The sequence below is a fragment of the Fistularia commersonii genome, chromosome 13 (genome assembly GCF_037954325.1).
Source record: "Fistularia commersonii isolate RoL2024-O1a breed Wild chromosome 13, RoL_Fcom_v1.0, whole genome shotgun sequence".
In the NCBI taxonomy this organism is placed as follows: Eukaryota; Metazoa; Chordata; class Actinopteri; order Syngnathiformes; family Fistulariidae; genus Fistularia; species Fistularia commersonii.
In genome coordinates, this window is record NC_141296.1 from 13,065,718 (window position 1) to 13,084,661 (window position 18,944).

An 18,944-nucleotide genomic window follows, 5' to 3' on the forward strand; every position below is an offset into this window, starting at 1 on the left:
TAACTATAGTGATTTATTAATCACATTATTTTTCAAAAGCCAAAGATTTATGAGGAACCTTTACATATGATAAATCATAGACTGAAACAGCAGTATATAATGACACTATGACAACGGTATTTACATTATAAAAGTATGTCAAAAAACAAAAAGCTGATCTACATACAATTATACGTCATTGAAAAATTCTAACAGGGAATTCAAATCATAATTATCCAATATCTCCAGCAAGGAAGACACCCTGGTTTTCACATTCTGTCCTTTGAACTTGAATTTATCGATGAAGAGGTCTGTGATCATTCCTGCAATAAAAAATAAAAAGTGGTTATACATTGTAACTTGACTAACAAGCTGCTACTTCTACTATCAACACAAAATGAAATTTACTCTAGGAAACGGTATTTTTAATCAATAAACTGGACCAGTCTGTGCTCCATATTGATTTTTCCTAAAATGCTGAAGGCAATCTATTTTTTCCTGGTATTTGTGACATGATGCTGGCAAGTGATAAATAATTCGATGTCTCGTGAGTATTTTTTGCCTGAATTATTCAACAACAATAATAATCAATCCTAAATGATGTTTAGCCATGCCAAGTAACAAGTGTAATTTCAACCTCTTTTCAATGCTTCTCGTTTAATCTGGATTATGGTGAGAATGGTTTAGTTTACAGCGGTGGCAGCTGAATAAAACTTCAAAGAGAATACAATGCAGTAAGTCAGGGGTGGGCAATTATTTTGGCTGGTGGGCCACGGTTCTTATTTCATCTTTATGCATGGGCCAACTAGGTATTATGTAAATTGAACTAAATGAAAATTGCAATTTAAATATTTCAATTTTTTGGCGTTTTAGTTCAACTTTAAAATCATTCATGATTGTATAAATGTGCCAGCACTATTTTGTATGTAATCATCCATACAAAATTAAACAAAAGGAAAAAATAAGGAGTTTCTATGTTCAATATTGATTGAAAATACTTATTAAAATGTTCAAAGAAAATAGTTTGGCGGGCCGGATAAAAAAGTAAAACAGGCCAGATGTGAAATGCCCAGGTCTGCAGAGAGTCTTGCCATGATTGTAAAAGCTTCAGGGAATAACTGAAAGGATCCTTGCTCAACTGATATGTTTTGTCTTTATGAATTCAATTCCCTTTATTTGTTGTTTTTTTGATGTTATGTTATTGGATACTGTTGTGTGTTTGAAATGGAAGACTGAAAATTTCTGTACATGGCAAGTGGGGCTGTGAAAAATGTAAAAAGAATGCCTGAGAAAACACCAGGAACATATTTCAGAGAAAGTTAGTGGATGGGAATAAACACCATAAAGTCTCTCCAAGTGTGCTGGCTGCTTTTTGTATTCCTCCAGGAGAGAGGCAGACTCATCCAGGATGTTGCGGTATTCTGCGATGAGAAAGTCTGCGTTTCCCTCGTGAACCTGAAGCTCCTACGGGGTGAGGAGGAGAACGGAGTTGATCACCAGCCGCGCTGAAAGATGTACACACTCACAGAGGTGATTGACCTTCTGTACGCTTACCTTGAGCGCGTCAATCAGCTGGACTTTTCTGGCCAGCAGTAACTGACACTCCAGTTTGGGATGGATCATCTTCAAGGTGTGACTCACAGAGTCATCATTTATATCTTAGCAAATTATAAGAAACGACACGAAAGCAGGATTAAAATCTTGATCAAAGAGTACAGGATGTCAGATTGCAGAAAGTGGATCAGACACAACTCACCGTAAGAGATGTTTAGATTGATTTTACGTTTAGTGGCCTCTTTCGACAGAACATCACTCAGGATGGAGATGGTGGATATGTTATCAGACTTGAAGTGGCCCTCCCCTTTGCTGTGAGAACAATGTAATAAATCAGAAGTTAACTGGTGCCCTGATTAGACAGAAGTCATGGAACTGAGTCAAAGTCAAACATAAGACAGGGTCTCTTTCAGGAGGTAATTTTCCTGGAGTTTTCCCAGAACAGGCAGTTAATCATTTCATGTATCTTGTAACAAATACGTAATGCTTCTGTTTTGGTGCTTTTCCTCATAAATTCCCCTTCAATTCTAGGCAGTTTATTTTCACTCCCATCCAACCAAACTCAGTCATGAAGCTGGGCTGGATGATCGGATACTTTAAGGTATTGATGTGCAATGATTTCAAATGCATCAACATACATGTTGATACTGATAAAAAGTCATTGTCTGATGAAGGCCAATAAAATGGGTTTAGAAAAGAATTAGCAAGACTGGAGCCAATCTCATGGAGACATACAACCGTTTACTCTCTCAATCACACCTCTGGACAATTCAGTGTTCATTGAACCTGAAGATCGTTTTTGGACAGAAGAGAGAGAACCCACCCGGGGTGGGTTCCCAAACCAAAACCGATTCACCACTGCAGCGCCTAAAATCTTCAGTTTAAAAAAACACTAATCTTTAAAAGTGTCATACAGGTATCACACATTTAGATATAAAAAATCTAGAGTCCATAAATTAAAGATGTGTGAGTTAATGATTGTACGTCCCTAAATGTGGCCGTGAACCGCAATTCTTACCCCACGACAGTTAGGATAGACTCCAATCGCCCCCGACCTTAACTGCTGGACATGCGGTACAAATATTAAAGAATGTAATTTTCTGATCATTTGTTTTTTCCAAGAGATTAAGATTGGGAATTTTTTTTATATATCATTTTTGTGCAACTTTATTCAACCCCACTAATTCTCATTTTACAGCTCTTTACTATCAAATAATTCATGTTCATAAGATTATTTTGAGATCATTCATATATATATTTTTACCCTTTCAATCTAGCAATTAACTCATCACTTTTTTTTAAGGTCCAGCATTTGCAATTCTTTCTTGCTTGTCGCCAAACTGTGCAATTGTAGTGAGTTTGTCCGCCCTGGAGCCAAAATCAAACAGAAAACCGAGCTCATGGTTACCAGTAGGTGGCTTCCAGCTGCGTGCCAAGGAAGGTATTGTGGAAGTAGAAAGTGATGTTCTCCCCAGCCGGCGTCTTCTCGGGCACCTCAGGCAAACAGAAAACCACCCAGGAGTGGATCTCTGCGAAACTGAACTGCCCCACTAGACTTAGGCTGTTCATGGGTCTGTTCCCGGTAGTAAAACACAGAGTTCACTTGTATTATTTAGAGCAGAAATAGAAAAATGATTTATATCACATTATCCGTTTCGATAACGGAAAAAAATCTGGCTTGGTATTGCCTCCCTGACATTTAAAGACATTGTATAATTTCAATAAGTTGGTATATTTTAATATGGCCCCTGATCTCTTTCTGAGCATTTGACTGGTAAGCTCTCAGCAATTTCTTGCCTATTTTCACATAAATGAAGCTGATATTCTTAAGCTATTTCATGAAAACAATGTGAACATTTATTTTCAATAACTATATAATTTTATTAAAAGCAGCATATCTTTGAACTAATATTTGGGACATTTTTGAAGGTTATTAACAAATCCAAGGATAAAAAGACTTAAATGAAGAATAAAACAGACTGGAACAAAGGAAACTGTCAACAACAAGACTGAAAGTGCTTGAAATTGTAATTTCCTGTAATAAGAAATAACAGTTCAACAATATTTTGGATTGATATGCTATCTTCTTCAGGTGGTTTCCTGATTTTCAGTGACATCAATCTGATTTATGGGTAATAAATCCATAGTCAGTCTTCACCTTTCCTGGTCAATGCTGTGTGTCCGCTGGTGCAGAGACAGAGGTTTGATCTGGTACTGGCGAACCTGGCAGGTCTTGGGCTGCAGTCGGGGCGTCACGTAAGCCTGCAGGGTGCCGTACTGTCCCTCGATGGATCTCACCTGCACGTGACACACACACACACACACACACACACACACGTCTTGTTCAAGTAATGGTGCTAAGGGACCAAAAAAATTCCATGGTATTCAGAGTTTGTATGCAAAAGTTACCTTCAACTCCAGTCTGGTGGTGTTGGCCTGACACCTGTATGTAGCCAGGAGGAAGTTCCCATTAGGTTGCTGTGAGAGAAGAGAGAGTCAGTAGAAAGACACACAAGTACACTGGGTTTAAACCAAAAAGCTGCTGACCTCAGAGTCGCACTCGCTGAAACTAACGACAGCGGAGTTCTTGTCCACATCCAGAAGGTCGATTGGGACGTCACTCTGCATCGGAGGGGAGGGTCACTCGGTTAAAGTTTATAACACATGTTGCACCATTGAGGGGCTTTCTTGCAGCGTGCTACCTGGAGCAAAAGGTTGTCTATGGCAGTCTGCACCTCCAGGGTGAGGCTGTAGCTGGCGTCGTCCTGGCAGAGGGTGAACTTGTCATTGATGCTGAACACGGGCACGACGGAGAAAGCCGTGCTCGACTGGGAGGTTTGCTGGTACTGTTCACGTCCCTGCAGGACTTTCACCTGCAGCTGCTCCAGCTCAGCCCTGTAGATTTAGGAATATCATGTGAAATTATTGTCAAAAAGTCAGACAAGAGTCGGGAACAAGACTTTTTACTGTTTATACAATTTTCTACTATCATTTATTATTGTTATGTTTTTCTTGTAACTCTGGCACAACAATTTCCTTCGGGATAAATAAAGTTGTTCTTATTCTTATTCTTGATATTGTATGTTTAGTGAGAACAACTATACCGGAGAGCCTCCACTTTAGACTGTGTCTCTTTACTCATCTTGACTTCATCTCCAGGGCCAACTTCAGCCCTTTGGGGTTCAGTGGTCAAACCTGTCACCCACCCTGGAAGTGGCAGTGTAGGAGATAGTGAATGTGTCACATTTGTATGTCTGGCATGGCAACATGTTCTTATATTTATATTCTTCATTATATTAATCTATATTAGACCCTGTTGGAATTGTTCTCCTCGTGGATCGTTTGAGCCTTTGAGCTGCATTTAGTAAAAAATTGGCAAACGGTAGAATCTGTTCAAGAAAATAGATGGATGGAAATAGCTGCAGCTAACCATAGCGTTACCCGCAGTAAATATTTTGATAGAGTAACATTCACACTCAAGTAAGCTGCATTCATCAATTTGCCTTTTTTACCAATAATGATTCTTGTTTCTAATTCATCACTTTTCAACTAGAAAGAGTTTCATCTAACCTGTATAAGTGGCAGCCAGCACCTCATCATAAGACTCCTTCCCCACACAGCCTCCCTGGATGGATGTCACACTCTCTGACAACACCTGTGGTCAACAACAACACACTGACCAATATCTAAACCTCAAATGTCGAATGGCTCACAGACTCTATGTCATCATTGTTTCATTTAGGGATGACTAGCATGTGACTTGCATATAGAAACAACTAGTAACTGAATGCATAGAAAAAATATTTAGAAAAATAAGAGATCTATATGAAAATGTACATTGTTCATAGTATTGTTGTTTTGAAACGATAGGAGTATCAACTCGCTCCAGTTCATCGTCTGTGCAAAGTGACAGCAACTCACATGCTCGAATCGCAAAATGGGTTCATTCGAACTGTCAAAACCGTACACCTCCACGGTCCCATCATCTCTGCCCACCAGGATGTCGCTTACTCCATCTCCGATAATATCGTAGGTGTCAAGGCAAAGGACTCCTGGAAACAGAACACGGTCCAAAAAAGGATGGGCGAAGAGTATGTGTTGCGGTGATTTTGCAATCATAAATACAAAAAGACATAGGATTTTACAGCAATGATTTAAAACCTTCCTTCAAGCTCAGTTTCTATGCTGAAAATGGCAGGTATTCAAGACAAACCTACCTCCTTTCTTCTTTTGATTGTCGATCTCCCATTTAGTTACACCTGCACTCTCATCGATCTTAATCAGACCTATTTTCCCATCCGTAGTTCCGTGGAGGATTTCTTCTCCTGGGAGATCATGAAAATTTTCATGATTTCAGTTTGCATCAGTTAAAAAAAAGTTTCATGCATCACTACGGTAGTAAGGTCACCCTAGAGCAGTTTCCATTGCACTTTGAGCATTAACTCACCTCCGTCTTTGTTGTACAATTCGAGGACGGACGGAGGACCAGGTACTTCAATGTCATAGGCGAGCTCAGATCCCTACAGTTACAACGGGACAACACAAAATTGGTTCCGTTGCTTTTGTACGTCAAAATACAGAGACAGAAATTGAACGTAATATGTCATTTAGCCTACTTGCAAGACTCTAATAATGCGATCCTGGCATGCTAGGATCGGCACAATGCGAGTGAGCTTGTCCGAGGATAGACACGTGATGTCGTTGATTTTGTCTCCAGACAGGTAGTAATCCTGGTCCTTGCAGTCACAGTAGTGGTTATAGATGTAACTTGCACAAACATAGAGGTCAGCACCTGAGATATGCCTGAAAATAAGTGTAGAAAAGCACTGTGTCTACAGACTTACAAAAATTAAACCTCAATATAGTGAAAAACAAAGAAAGGCTGTTCCTACATGGCATTAATGCTCTCGGTGAGGTTTGCATCAAAGGTGAGGAACTGTTTGCCTTTCTTAGTGAATCCTCGGACCTGAGAACCAGAACAAACAAAGATCTTCTCCTGAGGAGTCCCAACAGCCCCTCCAAGGTCCATTCGGGTTATTTTCTGCCCCGGCAGTGTTTTAAACACAGGCTGCAACAAATAAAGAATATTAAAACAAGCTATTAGAGACATGTGAATTGATACACATTTCACAAGTACTGCTGATTATTCAAAACCACCCACTACTGCCTCTCCCTTCTTCATTCCAAAACACATGAGTACGCCATCTTGGTCCGCGATAGCAACCTACAACAAAAAGATACCCGTTACCTTTCATATGAAATAAAATATTTTAACAACTGCATGATTTACAGCCCCTCTAATGTATCATTATTAGTATATCGCAAGCCATCAAAACATTGTAGTTTAGAGATGTCAGGTAGATTTAATACCTTCTGAGTTGCCTTTTTCCCCAGTGCTGGGAGCAGCCTCATGGTTTTCTGGGATGTGACACCCACCTGTTAGGAAGGATTAGAGGTAGATGATTGTTACTATGACCTGCATCAGAACAAAATGAATGAACGATGAATGCAAGGTCTGCGCTTGTCCGAGGGGCTCACTGTGACCAAGTTGCCATCGGCAGGGAACCATAGTAATAACATGAAGTAACTTTGAAAACACAAAAATAATTTTATATTTTCAGACATCCCTAAAAATGCTAAATAAAAAAATGACTACCAGCATGAGAAAAAGATTTTTCTCAATTTAATTTGATCACTTCAACAATCAGATCTTTTATTTAAACAGGTCTGAAAAGGAATGACAAATTATGTCAGAAGGGGAAAAAAAACATTTCTGGTTTGTTTTCCGTTTCTTCAAAAGGATACGCTGTCAGTGTAATATCCCGAATTCTGTACTTCGCACTGGGGAAATAATGTGATTTCCCACGAAACAGATATACACGAAACAGGAACTTAATACAATGATCCAGTGTTGTTACCTGGACATAATCGACGCGATTTAAATTGATCTCCATCGTCTTTTCCCTTTGAAAGTCTTCGAATTGTTAATTCTATCCGGTTAGATCTCTGTTCACATCACATATCGAGGTCCATTCGCAGCAAGCCCTCATTCCAAACTCTTTTCATACATAGGAAACGAAAATCGACATAATTAGTGAAGACACTGGGATTATCCAGATTAGCTCTGCATGCTAACGCCAGCTAGCAAGCTAATTGGCTGTACACGATTTATCCGCACGGCAGATGGCGGCTCGAGACACGTCGGTCGCTCCCTGGGCGATAATAAAACGTATTGACGGGAAAACTCAACGTCGCAAAATCCAAATAAATTATTAGTCGACGCGTTTATGGGGCTCGAACAACACAACTCATCTAAACACTTAAAATACACCGAGTGGACTAGCAATGGATGTTACCATGGCAACGTATCAAGCCATCAACAAAACGCGATTTCATTGGATGTCATAGTCAAGCGGAATAACAAGGCGGTGCTTCGATTGGCGGAGTGGCTTAGCAGAGGAGGGACGTAAGACTGAATAGTCATGTATTTTAGAATTCAGCTAATACGAAGGAAGCACTGAATGTACAGCAGACAAATAAAAACTATGCTTTCCCCTCGTATATGCGTCTTAGTTCGCTGACAGCTCAGAGTACAGCTTTACTGCTACATACACGCAGTACTAGAGAAAGTAGTTCAATACAATATTGAGACAACAGATTTAAACGTAAGGGTCAAGTAAATCGTTCCTAATAAAGCTTTTCAATCACAACAGTCAATTGTAGTACACAACCATGTTAGAGTTCTTCCATATTTTATTGGTTAATTTGAGATAAATTTGTAATAAAAATGTGATTTGTAGACAAATGAAACACATAAAAGGTGGCAGAAACTATTGAGAGCATGCACAAAGCTGGAAAGTGGCCAGACAAACGTGAACCATTCCAAAATGAGTTGAAATGTAGAAACTAGGTAAGAATGCATTTAACAGCAGTATATTTCCCTATTACTGACATGCATTGCACAACCCATCTAAAGAATGAATCCTACAGCAATTTGTCAGATAGTTTAAAGGTATTTGATAAAATACAGCAGATGTACATTTCATTTCAACACCTTAAGTAGACTGCTTTCCCAAAAATCTCAAGTGTATCTTGATGGCATCGACAAAGTACATTGAAAATTAGGCATTTAGATAGATCATAGTGGCAATTTGCACATAAAGAATATACCTAACTAAATAGAAGCGTCACACATACCCGCCCGCCTTCCCCCCAAGCACAGCATAATTAAAATAAAACCCTTAAAATTATGCACCACATTTTCATTAAGTTAAAAATATGTGTTTCAAAATTGAGTAGGCAAGGAATAAATAAGGAGATAAATGGTACAAACAGCAAAAGAGGACAGTTGATGTCCACTGTGCTCCACTCAGTCAATGTACAAAGTTAAGGGTGTCCACTGCTTGAATGAGGTCGTGTTTAGAAGACCGGGGGAAAGGAGGATCACAAGGAGACTTCAGTGCTTTACAGGCTGGTCTTCAACTTCTCTCAGATGTACAGAAGCTGGCGCACAGACTATTAAATTGACATTCAAAAAAAAAAAAAAAAAAAAAAAAAAAAAAAAGAGAGAAAAAAAGTTCCTTCTTTTATTTGGATATTTTTTCCCCCATCAAAGTGTAAGTCACATCCTAAATGTTGGTAAAACAAAATTAGAGAAAAGCCTTCAGGCAATCAGAGCCCCGTGGGTGCGAGGCGGCTGATAAAGGAGATACTGTTGAGGCACATTCTCCTGAAGAAGATGGGGCAAGCAGGCTTCATGATAAAGTGCTCCAAGAGAATTCGCAACTCTGTGAAGAGGGTTCTGTTGGTACAAGCAAAAAGGTCAATAAATATTCAAGCATTGTTGGCCATTCTGACATCACATTAAGTGTACATTCATCTTTTTTGGTTGACTTTTCTATTCCAAGAAACAGGATCCTTGGTTTCCTATATGGTAACATTTTACATTAAATGCACAAAATTATACTCTGCAGACCATCATGAAACACCCCTATATATACACATGCAGTGCCATATATGCATAAAATACAGCATATTCTTTCTACACTTTGGAGCATAGCTCAAACACTCAAAACATCTGGACTTCATCTCCAGGGCCAGGGATGAGGACTGAGGGAGAGAGTGGGACAGAAGTAGTGGGACGGAGGAAATATGGATGCGCAAACTGATTGTTATTATTGTTTATTGTATTATACTTTATAAATCCCTTGCGGGAAATTATTATTCACCCATCATGAGATGAGATGAGAACAACTTTATTAATCCCGAAGGAAATTGTTGTGCCAGAGTTTCAAGTAAAAACATAACAGTAATAGACAATAGTGGAAAGGAGGAAGAATAAGAAATATAATGAAATATAAATTGTCTTAGCTGTTAGCACTAACTACAAAGATTGAAGATTCCCTGCGGCTGAGGGAAGAATAATTCAATTAACTTAATAGTTACTAAAGCAAGAAGAAGTAATAGAAAAATAGAAGTGGAGAATAACCATGGCTATAAATAAATAACCATATTTCTCATGGCTGAACCATGAGCAGTTGGCAGCCACTTAGCGGCCTCAAGGGAGCAGTTAGGGGTTCTTTGCTCAACAACGTTCCAAAAGGTTCGGGATATTGCGGGAATCCAACCAGGAAAGCTCAGTTCCAAGGACAGTCATTGTTAGCCCTTAGTTTTGATAAAGATTGAATTCTCCTTTTTCAGCCCACTGAATTCAACAAACATGATTAACTTTACTAAAGTCTGTTGATCCATCGTTTGGCTAACTAGATCTGCCATATTATTGGCATTTTATAGATATATATTAAAGGTGTTACCAACAGGCACACAGCTGGCGACTGGTGTTGTTAAAATAATTCAATGTCCTGACATCTAATTCCTAAAGGAGATTTAGAAATCAACCATCAGTTAGTGTCTAATGAATATTAATGTTTTTTTTGCTCAAGAATTTCACACTTGGTAGAAAGCCAGAGTACATTACACCGAAATGCACACGAATATATGTGAAGTCTTATTTTTACATTTAAACAAAGTGCAAATTAAAATTAAGTATCTCCAAATTCCACAGCCTTGATAAAATTGTAAACATCACAAGAACCAAGACTAAACGGCCACTTTGTGATTGCCTGCTGTAAGAATCACTAGCAAGATGTAAAAGTAACTTTTGTATCAAATTTCTGGGCAATTTGTTGAACAATCATAAAAACTTTATCCTTTATTTTTCTTACAATTGTGGTGGGTGTTCAGGGACATGGTTGATAAGGTAAGGCTCCCTAAGAGCATGATTTAGAATAACCACTTAAGGTCAATCAGGAAAAATAATAAGAGACTAATTCTCTTAATCACACTTCATGACTGCCGTTAGTAAGCGAGACCCTCTGATGGTACCCAATGGCAATAAATAATGCTCTTATTTGGGATAGATTTGCCTCTAAAGTTAATATTTGGGTCATAATGTATTTTGGAGCCGAGCATTTCTCCATGCTTCTACTTTGTACAATTACAATGATGTAATGGATATCTCTTCAATCTGGGATTCATGCTCTTTGAAGCAGATTGATAAGATTTTACTAGCCAAACAAAATGCTGTCAATTTCCCGGGCATCATCTGCATGAGGGCTACACAGCACCTTGGAAGGATACCCAGCGGAGTTGGCCATATATTTCCATTATACTGTCATCATCAAACATCTTACCGGCAGTATGGGTTTCTTCTTGATGTGTAGCGGAGAGTGAGGAATCGGTAGTAAATGAAAGGCAGAAGCAGGCTTCCCTGGCCACTGGAAGGATGACATGAATAAGTGAGAAATTAAAAGATTATAAATGGTAAATGTTCCAAAACCAAGTCTGCGCATAAAATACAGCAAGACATTTAATCTGTTACTTTGGTGATGAAAAATTTCCTGCAGATCGCTTGACTTACTGCTGAAATGCACATATTAATAGTCAAGTGTTACCCATCCCAAATGTCAATATCTAAATATTGGAAATTATTGATCAATATCCAGATTAAAATATCCAAATTCACAAAATTAAAATATTCTTTCTTTCGAAGTGAATCTTCATTTACACAAACCATTCTAACACTACAAAATTTGAATGATCAATCTACTGTCACGATTTTCTCATATCCCACATAAATTGTTCATTCTTGGGCCACATTTGCTTAAGATATATTTACAGGTGCCGACAAACAATAGTTATGTCAATGACAACCGTTGATAACATGATAAACAAAAGGCATTTAATTGCGGTGTTCATAATTTTATTCACAGAGTTTGGAAGATAGGACTGACTGAGAGGCAAAATTAAACTTGTGCGGGAGTACGTGTATAAGTTGAAGAGTCAAATAAACAAAAGGAGCTACAGCAAACTATTCAGAAAATTAGTAATAAATAAATAAAAACAGAACTATATTGTGTGAAGATCAATGTCAGATATCAAACAAGAACTTTAAATAAAACCTGGGGAAGATTGTAAGATAGGTGATGAACATCAAATGAATGACCATATAATTATTCATATACATTCTGTTAGGGTCTCCTCACAAGAATAATAGCAATCATCTGAGTAGATTATGGGACCATTAACATCTTCCCTTCTTGTTTGATATTTTGTTGTGCTGAAATTACAAATTTGCATTTGAGTTATTAAAATAACTTATGTATTCACATCTAACTTGGATTGAGGTTGACACAGAAAACTTATTTTGTGAGCATGGAAAATTTTCAGATTGTCAGTGTTATGTACATAAATTGTTCTGCACACTGTCTGAATACATTTCAATTAACTCTTATAACAGGAGCTTCCTTCTGAATATGACTTGTGAGTATAAAAGCTGATCAGATGAAACACATTGCCTTCGTCTAATATTTGATACCCTAACCTCAGCTAATATCAATTTAGCTTCAGCTAAAATGTGAGTGAAAATGACATTTCAGTGGAGATGTGCACTGTACTAACCTGAAGAGCATGAAAATGGTGGCAGGCATCAAAAAGATCTCATTACAGGCAATAAACTTGAGAATGTTCTGCTGATTGGATGAAAGTTTGTCCAAGAGGTTCCTGACAAACATCAGGCTGCTCGGGCCCATGGACTGAAAGAGAAGTCAAAAGGATACCAGAACAGAAATCATGACCTCACTTTGGGTAGAGCACAAAAGCACACCGTTTGACAGGCGTTCATACTCCACTTGTGTGTTTCAAACTTTTCAACCATATAGTTTTGAACCTTGTCAGTAAATTATAGGAAGTAAATGTATTTGTACTTACATCGAGTACTTTTTTAGTGTAGGTAGTTGCGTGAAGCAAGGAGAAGAGGAAAACTGGAAAGATGCTCACTGGAGACATTTGTTAAGGATAAATATAGAAACAAAAGTCCAACATTTCTTGTCAGTTACAAGCTGCACAGCTGGTAACAGAAATCTGATTAAGTTTTAAAAAAAAAGATTAAAATCCTGGGATGAAAAAGCATTTGTTATTTTTAATCCCTCTGGAAGTTGAACACAAAGCATTTCCATGTGAAAGGAATTAAAAGCAAAGGATGGCATTCTGAAATAAGGGGGGGGAGAAACATTTTCCAAATTTTGAATGGGGGAGAAAACCCCATATAAACATAAGCAAAAGCAATTCTTTGTAGGTTTCAAAAAATACAAGCGGTATGAATAATCAAATTACTTGAGCCTGTTTCATTATACAACAACACAATCTAGATAACTTTCACGGTATCTGAAGGATACTTGTGATTGGGTAGGAGTTAACAAGGATGAGTGAGTACAGAAGGTAATGGCAGCTGTCCTCCTGAAGTGCCTGAGCCAGGAATGTTCTGCTCAGTTGGAATCGAGGAAGCCTCTGATGCAAGCGAAGAGCACTAGTGAGAGCATTGGCTAATAACGCCCGCTGATAGAAGTTTGCTGCAGCATAGGGTCTGAAAAATACAAACAGTGAAAAATATTCTGATATCTATACTGGGTGGGGAAAAAGGACAAAAACAAATGATATGCTGCTGCTAGTCTTCCTTGACATCCGATCAATCATTACAAAAATATTTTGTCTTTCACATGTCACTGCACTCACCCCAAGACTGGAAGAATAAACATGATGGAGCAGTAGACAGTGAAGAGCCGTGACAGCCACATTGCAGTTTCCAGTTTGTTACTCATTAAAAATTGCTGATGAGGGAGAGCAGAGAACATTGATACAAACCATGCACAACATTTTCAGAGCTGGAGACCCTGTCACACCTATGTTTGTTATCTCTGTTGGTTAGTAAGTATGATGTGTTGTACAAGCATCTATATTGTAATGCTAATTTGTTGACCCATGATTTTGCAATTCTGAAAAGCAAATTTAGCAGAAAGGCTAAGGCCTTGACTCGATGTCTCAGGCCAGCACAAAATGAACAAACTGGAAAACAAGTTAACTTAATCTGAGAGTTGTTTCTCGCACCCTTTCATTAAGTCAGCTGACAAGATGAAATTATACCTTATGAAAGTCCCTGCTCCCTCAGTTCAACTGATCAAATAAAGTTATCCTGATAGTTGAAAAAAAAAGCATTTTGAGAGATGCTAAAAAACAAGATGAATCAAGAGTTTTAAATACTGACTCTGTGAAAGAAATCAAAATGTTTTCAAGTGCTTCATGTCAAAAGTGACCAGACTGCCCTAATGAGCAGAACAGAGTTGGAACCCCTTTACACAAGATGAGCCTTGATATTTTGCAGATTTATCTATTGATTTATTTTTAATGGGAGTGAGACGTAACACATCTAACATAAAGTTCAATATCACAACAATTACCTCCACCTCTATTAAAATCTCACAACCTTGAAATTGTACCACTACTAGCTAGTGCTTGGTTAATGACCTGTCACATGTTTTTATAGATGATTTCAAAAGCTGCATCAAAAGTTGTTCGAGTAGGTCTATATATTAGAGCAAATAGTCATAAGATTAAGTTGCCAAGTAAAGAAAGCGCTTACCACAGGCCCTTGTTGAGGAGGAGGGCTTTGGTGGTTGGTGTCTGCCATCTTTTGGAGTGTGAGTTGTCCTGTTTAGACAAAAAAATGGTATTTAAGAGAGAAACCCTCACTCACTCACTCTGTCTGTCTCTCTCTCTCTCTCTCACTCACATTCATTCATTACTTAATCTGAAATGATTAATTTTAAACAAGTCTCAGTTATGATATGACTGTTTATTATTAGAAGATTTGGTCTCTGGTGCGACCGATTTATCCAACTAAGGGCTTCATCTAATTTGTTGATTAGCAAACATAAAATTAAATCAAAATAAAATGTGATCATAGATAACTTTGAAGTCAACAGAAGCACTTTTCTTTCTTTATTTCTATGAAAGCACAATGTGTTGCCCTATCAATTAAATTTACTATCCATAAATAAAAGAAATGACACACACACACACACACACACACACACACACACACACACACACACACACACACACACACACACACACACACACAACCAAACGGCCTAAATCCAACATAGGTATGATAGGCAGGAAAAAATGAGAGTTTGAGGGTGTCATACAGTTAAATGAATGGTAGAATGAAATTAAAAATGTCCGGACTTTTAGAGTAAATAAATAAATCAATAAGCTGTCAATGAGAGAAACCTTTATCGAATTAATCGTCATACGAAGAGCAATGGAGAAACAACTACTGCTGGCGTCTATGACTTGACCCTTTGATAAGTGGCTACGATATGCTAACTCTAACATGATGCTCGCCATGAAGTAACGAAGTTTTAAAAGGAAAACAAAGCGTCAGAACACAATAAAGGTGGATTACCAAAGACCAACGAGTGTAAAATGCCTTCAATTCTCTAAATATGTTTTTAATGCTACCCTTCTACCGGCGGGCATTAGCGGCAGGTGGATCTAGAATATTCTCTTACTTAGACTAGCGTGGGGGAGCAACCGTCTTCGCTAACGATAGCTACAAAGCACCACGAACGCTTGAATTTAGCGCCGGGTCGAGGCTAACTGACTCTGCTTTCTAAACATGCCAATTTAGAGTCAAATCACTACACTGAAAATAATCAAAGGGTATATATCGTACCGGCTTTCCTGCGTCGTATTGTACTGCTGAGTTACAGGGATGCTTGTCTCCTCTCCACATCGAAGTGAATGATCAGCTGACCTTGTGCCGTAAAGGCTTAAGTTATCGCGATGTTTCACGAGAGCTCTTTTGAGTGACGCATACCATTGCCGCAAAGAATGATACTCAAAGCTGTGCTTCCAACACAAAAATCATAAACAGACAAAAATGTGAAAAAAAATCAAATAAATAAAATTATAATGTATTGTACTGTGGTGTTAGTCCAGCTTAAAGGTGACACGTTAGTCTTGATTACAATTGCTGCACAGTTTCATTCATTAATACACAGGGCATGGTGTTAATGTCCCTTGTTTTTACCTTGTGCCTTGGTAAAAACACGCCTAGAAACCCAATCCGGGCTGTAGAGAAGTTGTCTAAAACAAACAACAAGCCAGATACCAGTAATGATGACTCCTAACCGCTCAACATTTCTACTTGCCTTAAAATGTCTGTTTATTTGGCTATATAAACTGAGTGATAACATTGTTCTATAATACATTAATATATGTGTAACTTACCAGCAAAGTGACAGTGCAAACCCTGCACCACAGGTTTCATTGAAACTGTTAAACCTTTAAATAGGGGATTATGGATCAAATGCAAAGTTACAGTTACTCATCTGTTAAGTTACAGTTATACATTGTTAGACTTGACCTTTGCACCAACACAGCATCCTTTATTGACCTCATTGCACTTGACACAAAACAAACTTCAGGGAATAATCTTTTTTTAAATATAATATGAACCATGAACAATTCATTAAAATTGAGGGTTGGACTCACAAGAAATAGGAACATTTGCACTGGGGAGGGAAGTATAAAGAAAATATGCAAAATTTTGGATGTATTCCACTGCAGGCCAATTACTGTAAGAGATTTCTGAGGGAACCTATTATTAAATTGTTTAGATGCATGGGGGGGGCTCATACCCACTGGCCTGCTCTCCTAATTATATCATTTCTAATATCTCTTCCTCTGCAAACAAGGGTATTTGGGGGGGGGGGTAAATGAGAAAATTGGAGACATCGTGTTCGTACCGTGCACCTCAGAAGGAGCTTGCAGCTGCTGATTATAGTTTCCCAGCAGGACAAGTCATATGCTCAGCTACACGAGGACGCTTCCCCTAGACATCACTTTCACAAATTTTGATGAAGGGGTGAATTCAGTGCACAAAAAGGTGTATCAGCAGATATCAGCCAAGTGTCATGATAAAAAAAGCATCTCTAAAAATACTTTATTTTCTGTTTACTGTCAAAAGGACTCATTGAAGCTGTTCCTTATCCAATAATTTAAGGTTCTACAGAAACCAGGAATGCACAATTTGATATGACCTACTCATTGTAAAAAAAAAATCAGTTTTAAATTTACCGGTTCTAGCATGGAGTTCATGTTTGGCAGAATAAAACAGCTTTAGTCTGAAAAACATTTCTATGGCCAGATGAGAGAGACAAACAATTCAACACAACAATAATCCAAAGCTCTCTATCCCATTTTAATAAATATATCATCCTATGGGTATGAAAACTTGTGTTGCAAATCAATTAATTCACTGCCTGCAGAGTAAATGGTTGATTTTTATTTATTGTGTTTTTTTCTCTGCCTGACTTACATTGGGGGAAATTAAATTTCTTGCGGGGTACGACATATGGTACATTTTATGCATTGTTTTTAATAATTTCCTCACAGTTTTTAAGATGTTTCTCAGTACTTAGAAATTCTTTTAATATAAGATAAGATTCTTTATGATTACTGGAAATTCCCATAGAGACTTTTTGTTTTACAGCAGCCCTTTTCACAGCAGCACACATGTGTTTGTAAAGATCAGAGCATAAATGATAAAATAGAATATAAACATTGCACTAGATATTAGCTTGTAGCACTTTCTTGCAAAATTCCAATCAGAAGTACGTGGTAATGGATCTGCTATCGATTGGGGGAAAGATGCAAAAAGAAACACAATAAGCTTTTATAATTGAAACCCACAGACCCAAAAAAGTAGGCAAGAGGTCACCCCATGGCAGGATGAGTAAGACATTTCCGTAAAAGTATTAAAATCACGAAATCACGAAACGCAAATCCCCCAAATCACTCAGAATCAAATGAAATTGTATGCAAAAGGACTACTGCTTTCACCAGGGAAGAAAACAAGCGTGCGCATGCGCGGCGGTCAACGCCCAAACCGTTCCCGTACGCAGTTGCAATACCACCTTTTGCCGCTAGGAGTCGCAGTTGACCAGGCGTTCGCAGCCGTGCAGCCGCTCGGTTGCGGCCGCAGCAGCGCATCGGATTATTATTTTAGCTTTAAGTGCACCTTATTTGGTCTCAACATGTTTTAAAAAATCTCACATCTGACCGCCGCCGAAGTGCGAACGTCGGCGGCCGACCGTCACAAAGTGTCGTGGTGGACGAGTGTGTTTCGCGTCGGATGCCATTTTGAAAATATAGGCAGTGTAAGCACCGTAGAATCTAATTATTTCTTTGCCAAAACCTAATTAGCCATTAAAAAAGGTTAACGCCAGCGCCTGAAACGTTTTTGTTTAATAATCCCATTACTGACGGCTCATCATGTATAAAATGGTGCAGGAGGACACAAAGTTTCCACTTGTAAAAGGGGAATCTCTGAGAAATAGTCGCAGATTTTTTTTTTCTTCTCTTTCCACTCTATTTTGCGTTTGGGAAATTAGAGCTTTAATTATACAGCGGAGAGCCCGCTCACAGAAGTAAGTAAAAAGGCTGCAGACTCCTGCTTTGCATGTGTTTTCTCTATTTCACCGATGATTCTGTCTTTCTAATGGTACACATTTATTCACCTCTCGTTTTGGTCTTAAATGTCTTTAAATGTGTGTTTGAAGCTTGGACTGTGTGGATAACCCCTCCTCCCACCGGAGATTATTTTATTCGTCGGTTTCGTCTTGTAAAATAATAATAATAGTTACAATAAAAAAAAAAAAGGGAGGATTTTTTTTTGTTTTAAGTCACTGAGAATGGGGAGGGAAATTGCCGGAGCGCATGTTTAGGAAGAAATCTGTCCCTCTGCCGTCCAATGAAGAAAATCATAAATAATGCAGATGTTTGTCTGAATTTATGCTAAAAAAAAAAAGAAAAAAAAGAAAAAGGAACCCCCCCCCCTTTCTTTTGATGAACATCAGGCAGTAATGAAGCATATTACATTGCAGTTACCAGTATAATATCTTCTTTTCAAGGAAATTGGAAATGAACCGATATGACTTCATGAGAAGAGGTTTATTTACTGATCCTCTCGTATAAAATATTTTTCTCTCGATATATTAAGTGTGTCA

General features: G+C 38.2%; 2 protein-coding genes across 2 annotated transcripts; both read right to left on the bottom strand.

Annotated features, from left to right (window-relative positions):
• bbs7 (Bardet-Biedl syndrome 7) lies at positions 1–7,894 on the bottom strand. The gene is made up of 19 exons (XM_086158541.1): positions 7,452–7,894; positions 6,904–6,969; positions 6,695–6,757; positions 6,426–6,601; positions 6,150–6,336; positions 5,981–6,053; positions 5,751–5,858; positions 5,455–5,585; positions 5,104–5,188; positions 4,638–4,740; positions 4,236–4,428; positions 4,081–4,155; positions 3,943–4,011; positions 3,692–3,831; positions 2,942–3,106; positions 1,736–1,845; positions 1,534–1,637; positions 1,320–1,443; positions 1–302 (listed from the first exon to the last, which is right to left on the bottom strand). The coding sequence occupies exons 1-19, from the start codon at positions 7,485–7,487 to the stop codon at positions 169–171; spliced, it is 2,142 nt and encodes a 713-aa protein (XP_086014667.1). The 5' UTR covers positions 7,488–7,894; the 3' UTR covers positions 1–168.
• Positions 7,895–8,268: 374 nt separating this feature from the next.
• On the bottom strand, positions 8,269–15,695 carry tmem33 (transmembrane protein 33). Its single transcript, XM_086158083.1, has 8 exons — positions 15,608–15,695; positions 14,510–14,577; positions 13,606–13,700; positions 13,269–13,456; positions 12,802–12,869; positions 12,493–12,626; positions 11,226–11,309; positions 8,269–9,334 (listed from the first exon to the last, which is right to left on the bottom strand). The coding sequence occupies exons 2-8, from the start codon at positions 14,555–14,557 to the stop codon at positions 9,205–9,207; spliced, it is 747 nt and encodes a 248-aa protein (XP_086014209.1). The 5' UTR covers positions 14,558–14,577; positions 15,608–15,695; the 3' UTR covers positions 8,269–9,204.
• Between the last annotated feature and the right edge of the window lie 3,249 nt (positions 15,696–18,944).